At 47.3% G+C, this 11,039-nt stretch overlaps 1 protein-coding gene across 1 annotated transcript; it reads left to right on the forward strand.

The window, feature by feature from the left end:
* The first annotated feature begins 8,581 nt into the window (after nucleotides 1-8,581).
* LOC144121920 (uncharacterized) lies at nucleotides 8,582-10,003 on the forward strand. Its single transcript, XM_077655362.1, has one exon. It carries the CDS (start codon nucleotides 8,582-8,584, stop codon nucleotides 10,001-10,003), a length of 1,422 nt encoding a protein of 473 aa, XP_077511488.1.
* Nucleotides 10,004-11,039: the final 1,036 nt, after the last annotated feature.

Raw genomic sequence — 11,039 nt, forward strand, 5'->3', positions numbered from 1 at the left:
GTGTGCTTAAACATGCGTTCCTGTTGCTGGGCGTTGTTGATAAATGCGTGAGCCCTTAAAGGAAGCCGGGCGCACAGTATGAATCAGTCCACATACTGAACGCTGCCAGTTTCCTCTGAAGACTGCATGCTTTCAGCACGCCAATATAAATGCAAAGATCTTCTTGCCATGCGTTTCAGCGAGGATCGTAAGACTCGTTATTGGCTTAAAACAACGCTTGCTTTCGCACTGTATGCCCAGCAATCACAAACAAGCAACACGAGTTACGTAGAAAGCTGGCTACCGACCAATACCCGTCTCTGTCTTCACTTCACTCCGCCCGAGCTACCTCGCTGCGAGGCTGCTCAGGGTCCCTTGGCTGCTGGTTACAATATCTGCTGCTTGTTCAGCAAACAGCCCTAGTTTTCACACAATGGATACTTTCTGACAGTTGTACAGGGTACAACATTTACCGCACGATTACGTAACAACCTAGGAATCCGCCCACGACAAGGACTGCATCTCGGCGCTACTTTTGTTTTCTTATATGCATCTGTAATACAGTCCGTTCTTGCGCTTTAGTTCTTCAGGAATTTTAAGCTGCGTTTAACTTAGGTTGAACAAACTTTTCTCGTTTGCCCGCTAGTGGGTTTACTTTTTTGCGCGGTGCGATAACTTGGCAAGAATCACCGAAGAATTCCTGCGCCAGCCTGGTGAACGCTTAATAGCCAAGTTGTTCCCCCTCGCTTATTCGTTGTACGGAGAAGGTATAGGCAAGGTCAACTACAGTCATCGTCTTATAGACGTAATGGTTTCGCTCGGCCGCCGATATATGGTGACGGCCGGTGCGTCAGCAACGACATATACGCGTATGCCAATCAGTACACCGGCCGCTGAGTCGCAGACGCAGCGCCTCGCCGATGTCGTTCGTCGCCGTTCTATAGTACGTCACGTTAGTGTGCTGTGATGTCACTACTATTCACTGATATGGTTCCTCAGTTCTACGTCACCCACTATAACGCTAGCGATGGGTCTACATCAAGAGAAAAAGGATTTATGAACTCTTTGGAGCTAAACTAAAATATATTTGTATGTTTCATGAATCCAATATTTCACCGTTGGTGAGCTTACATACAAAAGAGGCTCATAACAAGCTTGTTGTAGTCTCGAAATTTGATGTCTCAACCCTTTAAGCCCAGCTCCGCCCAAACCGGCATTGCCTCCAGATCCTCTTCCCCCGCTGCACGAAGAATTCGCTGGTAAGAATTTTTCTCACCAGTCTGCAAGGTTACCTTCACTTATAAATAACTCTGCAAGAGCAATCTCGAAACCTTGGCTCCTCAAAAATTTTGAGCATTTAAAAATCTGTTTCTATACAAAGCTGCGGAAAACGCTCGTGCATTAATAACTAGGTTCACCACACCACCCCACAAGGCGCAAAAAATAAAATTGGAGGGGCCACTTAAGCTCCGCCTTAAGGGTATTACGCAATACCGTAAATTAGTTGATGCCCACACATGCAGAATAGGCCGTTCTCTACATTCATAGATCGCTGCAAGTCCTCGTAACACTCTGGGCGCTGTGGTGCAGCGGCTAAGCGATGCGCCAGTGCCCTCCTATGGAAGGTGCTGCCACCGGTAGGGTTTCTGCTACCCAAGTTGCTCTTCTCGAGAAATCTCTCTCGACAAATCATTAATTTAAGTGGCGCCTACCATCGTGGTCAGTTTGCACACAGTTTGGTGGGCAGGTTGTAATGACGCCACAAGGTCACGCGACCTAGGTGGCCCAACTAGGTTGTTTAATCCGGTATTCTTCCCTGTCAACGCCGACGACGGAGCAGTATTTTCTGCAGAACTGGAGCTTTAACACTATCACGTTATAAAGTTGTTATCTATGTTTTGCATATCATGTAACTTGCAATTAGCAACATGATTTTGTATCTATAAGCGAGAACTGAAAGCTATTTGAGCGTAAAAGTTTTTACCACCCATTCTCGGCAAACACAGGCGAAGATTGCTGTCCAGAAATCGAGGTGAACAGGAGGCCAAGCATGTACCAGAAACCTTTCTGAAACACTCCGAAACTTTCAACCCGAATGACATCCCGCAGGAAAAGCTTCATACCGTACCACGACTTTACCATATGGTGCCTTACCATAGCCGATGGCTTAGACCACTCGACCATCGCCGAAGCCCCCGAATGGAAGCATTTCGCGCTAAGCGCTCTACATCCAAGTCGTCGTCACCTTTGCCGGCCAGAAATGCGCGGGTTCGATCCTGAACGCGGCAGTTGAATTTCGATATAGGCGAAATTCTAAAGGCTTGTGGGCTGTGCGATGCCAGTGCACGTACAAGAACCCCAGGTGGTCGAAATTTCCGGAGCCCTTCACTACGGCGTCCCCCATAGCTTTAGTTGCTTTGGGACGTTAAACCCCTGTAAATCATAAACTACCTTCGTCATCTTCCCTGTTCATCCTGCGCTTCGAAATCCTCAACGCTAACAGCGCTGTCGCCGTGACTGTGCAATGGAGCTAATGAACCAAGAAACAGGAACACTTTCCTGTGTCGCCAACCGGAGCTTTATGTATCAGCACACGAATGGCTATAGAAGGCGGCCTCGGCGGCAAAACGGATCGCTGAGGCTGAGCAAGAGCGGGCAAATGCTAAGGCGCGGCAAGCTGCAAATGGAAGAGTGGGACTGTGCTGCGCAGCGCGTAAAAAAGTGGCTGAACGCTGCGGCAAGTAAAACACGAAAAGCGGCGAAAGAAACAGAGCGCACTGTCTAGCTAAGAAAATCGTCAAAAGGCGGATGCTCAAGTAGCGAAAGCAGCCAGGGAGAGCACGGGCGCCGCCTACCTCGAAAAACAAAAGCGGTCGAAAGTGGGGGTGTGTGTTCAGCAGCCAAACGGCCTGGCCAGAACCCGAATACGGCTAGAGCAATCAATGAGAGTCATCATAGAATGCCCTGCGCTTTTCGTACGGCAGATTTCATGCTTGAAGCTACTCTCGGCGATGAGATGAATCATATGCTTTCAAACAGAAATAACTCGCTAGTAGTGCCAGTTCTCGGGCCAGTCCAGGCTACATGAGGTAGCCACACGTGTGGGGTCGGCTGCGTCAGCTGGGCAAAAGAGGAGTGGCGTGAGCAGGCACTGCAGAAGAGAGCAGGCTTGGTTCGGCGAGAGAACAGGTCGTTGGGGCATCTGTCTGGTTTGTAATGTTCCAGGCACCCACTGTATTTGTTCAGGAGTTGGATAAACGACAGAAAGGAATCATTTTGCTCATCAAACAATTCATTATTTTTGCTCAGGTTTCGCTGCTTTGCAGCGCCGTTTCATTCTTTGAAACAAGTCCATGTGCCTTATGTTCTGCCCTTAAGCGACGTAGAAAATGACCTCATCTTCCGGCCTCGTGCCATGCAACTTGGCAACATGCAACTGCGCATGCTCTATGCGGCGCCACTGAAATAATCTTGACCTGTGGTCGCAGCGAAATTGGTCCCAAAAAGCCATCTTTAATAGTTTTTCGTTAGTAGGCACGGCATAGCTGCAGGGATGAGGCAGAGAGAGAGGTCCACACAGAAGGACGAAAATAGTAGTGGAAGGAGCTCCACTATGGCCAGCGACACGCAGTTCGGTGATGCGGATTGTCGCACCATTAACATGCCCGATCTCCTCGGTCACAATGCTGCTTCCTGATCTCTCCACACCGCATGCTATGCTGACCCTGCACCCATCTGAATGCTGCACCCGAAGCGGTGCACCCTACACTGTAAACAAGAATCAACCGAAATGAGAGTTTAAATGGTTGGCGACACAATTTAATCTCCATACGCAGAAACATTTGCTCCGTCACTATGGAGTAAAAATGTTCTAAATGACCCATTTTACTCCCTGCGCTCTATAATGGGGCATAAAAATTAAGAAGGATTCCCCTCCTTATAACTCCAACTTTATATTAAATTTCTTGGTCGCATTGCACCCCCAAGTCACCAATCAATTTTAAAAATCATTATTTTGCGCCCTCCGCCCGCCACCTAGCGTCTAGTCTAGCTGCTTCTGGCCAGTCGTCTGAAAATGGCGGTGAGTGACGACCGTTTGGTCACCATCGTAGCTGGATCTCTGCTCACATCTGCTCCTTCACGGGCATCAGCCGCTTTACACGATTTTGGCTGGTCGCCGTGGTACAGTAATCTACATAACTGAAGTGCTTTTGTGAAGCCTCAAACCTTCTAATCATACTTGACCTTGCTTTTTTATTGCCGCCACAACGGTACAGCCCCCGTTTAAGCCTAATTCTTACAGCCTTTTTCAGTGTGGTTCTCGCGGTGTGTTGTAGCAGGTTATATAAGTACGTTGCATGAATATGGAACTGTAAAAGAACATAGGTTTAAGGCTGAGCTCTTTATTCCGCATTTCCCCCATTTCTTGCGCATGTTTGTGCAAGTATATTAGATTTAATGCAGAGTGAACCAACTCGCCCAAACGAAAGTACTTATTCAACCAGATGCGGCAATGCGGACGGGTAATTTCTTTCGTATTGTGTAAATCTAAAAGTAATGAGAAAAATGTTAATTTCCACCTGAGCCACTTGTCTATGTGGTTCTACATGCCTGAAAGTTGAACTCTATTGAGAATGGGCCGCGGCGGTGCTTCTACTGAGCACCTGTGGCGCCAAAATTATTCGTGCCATGCTGTGTTTATCGGTGCACAAGTTGCAAAGGCTATCATGCGCAAACGCAGCGTATAGGGCAGTTTTTCTGTCACACATCATCAATGCATTAAAAAATTAGGCTTTGTGCTTCTAGGTAATTTAGGTGATTTAGGTAATCTGTTTCCTTGGACAACGTAAAACTATGTGATGAATATACCAGTGCCTTCTCTAAAGAGCATGCTAGGATGAAAATGAGTGGCAGAAGAAAAAAAAGCAGAGAGGTTAACCTGGCATTGTCCTCTTGGCCATAGCCTACAGGCGGTGATGGGGATAAAGAGGGCGAGAGAGAAACGGAATGAAAGTTTAGTTCAGTTCACAAGTTCACAGTACGGAATATGTCCAGATCACTCTTGGGTGTGTAACAAGAAAGGGCGCCCAAAGCGAGTCTAGTCTGGCACTGAAGCCTGCGTCTCGTACATTTGAGGAGTACCTTTAAGGCTTTGCTAGCACATGAAGGTCGAGGACAAGGAAAGCGATCTATAACGTTCTTACGGGCTAGTTAGTTCTTGTCCAGGAAGGTAAACTGCGAAAACGCAGGGACAAAGAATGCAGCTCTGTTATATGTCAATCTCATCGCTGCGCTCATTATTCAGTGTGGTGCGCTGGCGTGCTGCTTATTTCGTACTCAAGTCTAAAGACTCTTTGCTCCCCTGGTGCGATATTAAGGCCACGTCAGAACATGAAAGGTGGAAAAATCCGAGTTCTGGACACAAATGAAGCTCTGCATCCACTGGCTACAGACATTTCCTGAAACCGATATTGACGTCTTCGTCGCTTTTCGACGCACCGACTACAAGGGGCTGGCTGTGAACACGACTGAGTTGATCCTATGGCAACGTACGATATTGGATTTTGTCTGAAGACTTATTAGTACCCCAATTGTCAGCACAGCCGCCCATGAAGGTGCTAAACTGTCAGCACACTTTCATTATATCTTTGAAAATAACCCTAGGTTTTTCGCTGGGCTTGCCCACAAACTCTTCTAATTCGTCTCCTTTGTTAAACCACGTCTTGAGCCGCCGTGGTGGCTAGTGGTTATGGTGCCCGGCTGCTGGCCCGGAATACGCGGGTTCGATCCCGGCCGCGTTGGTCGAATTTCCATGAAGGTGAAATTCTAGAGGCCCGTGGGCTGTGCAAAGTCACTGCACGTTAAAGTACACCAGGTGGTGTAAATTTCCCAAGCCCTTCACTACAGCGTCTCTCATAGCCTGAAAAGCTTTGAAACATTAAACACCCATAAAAAACTGTCTTGGCCGGCCTTTCTCTCTATCTAATCTTGGTGCGAAGGGTAAGAGTCCGTGTAGCAACAGATGAGCGGTAACTTGCCTCTGAAGACAGAGTGAATTGCACTAAAATATCCCTAAGTAGTCAGCATATCAATAGCCTCTCATCAAAAAAAGCCATAAGTTAGCTTAGTTAAATGAACTCACCATCATGTTCTCAGACAAAGAAGCGGCTTGGGAGTCTTGCCCACCAGTAGGCTTAAAGAAAATGTTGTAGTTGCTATAAAGATAATTCAAGCAGTTTCATTTCTGTCCATAAACAAAAGAGAGTTTCACGTAAAATGCTACTCTCAGCAAGGTAGTCGTGAATGAATATGCTGGTTTTCTGGCAGTCTTCATTACTTGGAAGGCTCACAAAAGCAGGTTTGCGCCCGTGGTGATGCTCTTAATCATGTATTTTGTGCGATTTATTTCCAGGCCAGGAAAGGGAAGTTTTCTTCGGAGTTCATGTTAAATGCCTTCTTTTAATATTTCCCAAATTCTAAGCGACTAAGATAAAATGTGATCTAAGGCAACCACTCGTCCAAAGTCGATTTTTCTTGTTTTGGGAAAGAATGCAAGTGTGCAGCTGTACGTGTCAAATGCGAAGATGGTTTCATATGCTTTGTATAAAATGTTCTTGGTACCTGCATGCCTTCTGTTTAATAAAGGTGGGTTTAGCACGTGCAGTTTGTTGCCTACTTGAATATTGGATGTGGACTGCTAATTACTGCTCAGTGATTAGTAGTACTAATTTTATGCATTCTCAACAAAGCAAGTTTCGCTACGTTGAGAGCATCTGTGGGGCATACGCCCGTCTTGTCGCTACCTGTAATCTATACGTGACCCGTGACCCATTAAACGCTCCTTATATGTCCCTGTCTTGTGCTTTGTATCTTACTCGTGTATATCGCAAATTAGAGGTGTGACTGCGGTGGTGACGTGTTGTTCTGAGTACGCTCACGGAAATGGTGTTGGCAATGTTTCCGATGTTCTCGTGTATTGTTTTTTCTAAGTTACAGGAGCTAACTTTAACCGGTGAAAATTTAAATTCCTGGTGGTAGTCGATTTTTGTTTTACTTAAGTTCTCTTATGTGCCTCGCTTCGAACGTAAAGCGTTTGCTTCGAAGTGTGTGCATGAAATTGTGTGCCACATTTTTCTTCTGTGGGAGGTAATCTTGCAATATATGCTGCAGTGGAGTTTCGTTTTTATCAAAATCAGTAAGGGTCAGTTCAGACTGTGGTGAAAATTATTCTTTGGCAGTATAAAATATCTGGTCTATTGCATTAATATGTAATTTATCCAGTGTATCCAGGCCCCGCATGTCACTTCTAGACCTAGAAGAGTGTATAGAAATTAAAAACAATGGTTAGTGATATTGATAACGCTACCAAACTATTTAGATTGGGAACAATCTTGAGCAACGAGCGTTTACCAGCCCATAAAGGCTGGTTGATTTGCGGTTTTTCTCTCTATAATCTACCTTGAAAGTCGAGAGGGGGATTTCCCTGACTTCATTTTGCTACCCGCCAACCGAGGCTTGAGACGGGATGACGGAAGGCCAAATGTTTCCTACACGGGGTTTCTAGTGCTAACGCATTGAAAACAAGATGCAGGGGTAAAGAAAGACAAAGGTTCACATGTAGAAGTAGTAGAAGGAGAAGATTCTTGCTCGCATTTGTCGCGAACGAGTGGACACAGTGTCAACAAGTAGCACTATCGAACGCAGAATGAAAGGCATTAAGATCGGCACTGAACCCACAAAAATATCAAGCCTTTTAAGGCAGTGACCAGTTAGGGGGTTTGAAGCAACCGGATCGGCGACTGGCCATTTACAGGCAAGAAGCAGCAACCGCGCAAGCTTGAAGCTCGATCCGAAAATCCCAGGACCCTTTGAAATAACCCAAATACAGATATGTACTAACAGGGCGCAAAACATTCCTTCACAAATTCTCATGCGTCCTTATTGCTGTGGTCAGCTTATGTTATGCGCCGCTTGAGCGATACGTCATTTTCTTCACATGACAATATTTGTGCGCCGAGGATGGTGCGTAAAAATCGAGCGGCGAGTGCTACCACCACGCCCTGACATCGTCACTTGAGGACGAGCTACTTAGTTTCCACGCATGCACCCGACATCTTTATATTTTGGTTGGCTAACTGGTAAAAAAGCTTAACAAGGCAATGAAAAATAATGCGGCGGCCACATGACCACCACTGACAACGCCTAGCCAACTGAGAGGTTATTTAGGAAAGGAACTGGTGAAGTAACTACCTCGCTTTTCGATGAAACCTCAACCGCGCGGCAAGAAAAGGGAGGAAAGTGGGAGTGAAAGAAGATCTCTTCGACGACTTGTAAAATTGAAGTGCGTAAATCTCGCTAGTGTATCGTACATGATACGCATGCGCTGTGCGTGCCAGCCCATCCCGAACCGACCGCTGCCGTTGATGCGAACACGTGCCTACATCGGCCTGCCCTATAAAACCGAGCAGCTGCTATCAATAAACGTTCATTCTGTTCTTGCGTGACTTGGTCGTTACATGGTGTCAGAAGTGGGATCACTGTCTGCCTCTCAAGCAGTGGCTTGAACAAGAAACGCGAAGGCGTCGCCTACAAGCCAGGAAAGATGGAGCAACTCAAGCCGCCCGACCAGCTACTTCTGACCGGGAACATCGCAAACAAGTGGGCGTTGTTTAAGGAGAAGTTCGAGCTCTTTTTGGAAGCAACAGCATCGACCAAGGAGCCAAGGACGGAAGCTGCTAAGACTGCGCTGCTGCTAAGTGTTGCCGGCGATGACGCTCTTGAGGTATTTAATAACTTCACTTTTTCGGCGGAAGAAAGCAAGAATGACTATGCAACGGTTGTGAGCAAGTTTGAAGCGTACTGTCAGGAGCAGCAGAATGAGGTCTACGAGAGGTACGTGTTTCGCTCAAGGATTCAAGCGGAAGGCGAACCTTTTGAACAATTTCTACGCGACCTGCGAAAGCTAGCCCAGAGTTGCAACTTCTCAACACTGAGCGACGGAATGATCCGTGACCAGATTGTGTTCGGCACAAATAATCCGAAGCTACGGAAGAAACTGTTCAAAGTTGAAAACCTAACGCTGCTTAAAGCAGAACAGAGCTGCAAAGCTGCCGAAGTGTCGGCTCACCAAAATGAGACCTGGGGCCAAATGGAAAGGCAAGTGGCGTCGGTAAAACGGCGTGAACGGTTCAGATGCAGCCGATGCAACCGATTGCACGAGCGGAACAAGTGTCCGGCGTTCGGGAAGACATGTTTTGCGTGCAAAGGGGCCAATCATTTCGCGGCCTGCTGCCAGAAAGAGCCTGCAGTCAGTGCAGTCGTTCACGACGAGGAGAACTTCGACATCCTCAATGTAAGGGTATGCACAGTCGATAGGACCGCTGACTGGACAGTTGAAGCCAAGGTGTCGAACCAGAATGTTGTTTTTAAAGTAGACACTGGGTCCCAGGCAAACTTGCTGCCTTATTCAGTCTTTCGCAAGTTCAAAGCTACGCCATGCCTGACTCCAAGCACCTCCGTTCTTCGGTCTTACAGTGGTGACGTAATTAAGCACTTCGGCGTGGCGACCCTACCAGTGGTCATTAACGACAAGTCCGGCACCTTCACCTTCTTCATAGTGAAGAAAAGCAAACAGGCGATACTTGGACTACATGCAACGAAAGCGCTGGGATTCGTAGTTCGTTCAGTCAACGCAGTGGATACAGCAAAGTCTGACAAATTATTGCAAGAATTCTCGCCGCTTTTTCAAGGTACCGGCTGTGTAGCCCGCCCATACCGGATGGTCCTGCGCGAAGACGCCATACCAGTGATACAGCCGGCGCGACGCATCCCCTTGGCACTGCGAGAACCACTGCGAGAGGAGCTGCAGCGCATGGAAGAGGCCCATATCATTGAAAGGGTCAATGAACCAACAGAATGGGTGAGTCCGCTGGTCATTGTCAGGAAAAAGGATGGCAAACTTCGGCTCTGCATGGATCCTAGAAACAAACGAATGCCTGAAACGGGAGCACTATCAGATGCCTAAACGTGATGATATTGAGGCAGAGCTGGCAGGCGCTAAATACTTCTCGCGCCTAGATGCAAACTCAGGGTTTCATCAGATTCCATTGGATCAGGCCACATCAACCATTTGCACGTTAGCGACACCTTTTGGGCGTTATCGTTTTTTGAGACTGCCGTTTGGGATTGCGTCAGCGCCTGAAGTGTTTCAAAGAACGTTGAGCTCAATTTTTGATTGAGCACCAGGCGTGCGCGTGTATGTCGATGACGTCCTGATATGGGGTGCTACCCGGGAAGAACACGACAAGCGCCTTCGTAGAGCGCTGGAACTAGCAAAGCAAGCAGGCTTGACGTTCAATCCAGCCAAATGCAAGTTCGCGTGCACCGAGGTTGAGTTCTTGGGCGACCTGATCAGCCAAGACGGGATAAAGCCGAATCTTTCATTCAGTGCATCGATTGCTGAAATGCCGCAACCGGCTGATAAGACCGCGGTTCAGCGAATGCTTGATGTGGCCAATTATTTTGGGAAGTATATCCCGCATCTTGCTGAAAAGACCAAGTTGTTACGAGGTATTATAAAAAAAGAAAGTCTTCGAGTGGACAGACAAGCATGATGCTTAGTGGGCAGCTATTTGCGCACTTCTAAGCAGCGCACCGGTGCTGGCAATTTTTGATCCAGCAAGAGAGACAAAAATTAGCTCTGATGCATCAAAAAATGGGCTAGGAGCCGCACTGTTGCAGCGACACGCAGATAGCTGGCGACCTGTCGCCTACGCATCACGCGTCATGAGTGAAACTGAGCAAAGGTACTCACAAATAGAGAAAGAAACAATGGGAATAACTTTTGGGTGTGAAAAATTTCACTATTTCGTTTACGGCCGAAGAACTGTTATCGAGACGGACCACCGCCCCCTCCTAGCAATTGCGTCGAAAGGAATCGGCGATATGCCACCACGGCTTCAGCGGTATTTCTTGCGCTTGTGCAAGTACGATTATTCCCTTCAATTCGTACCAGGGAAAGAGCTGCTGCTGGCCGATATGCTGTCAAGGGCGTCACCCAA

Source organism: Amblyomma americanum, chromosome 1, assembly GCF_052857255.1.
Source record: "Amblyomma americanum isolate KBUSLIRL-KWMA chromosome 1, ASM5285725v1, whole genome shotgun sequence".
NCBI lineage: Eukaryota > Metazoa > Arthropoda > Arachnida > Ixodida > Ixodidae > Amblyomma > Amblyomma americanum.

Coding starts and splice junctions, on each gene's coding strand:
- LOC144121920 (XM_077655362.1), top strand. CDS start 8,582: ATGGAGCAACTCAAGCCGCCCGACCAGCTACTTCTGACCGGGAACATC.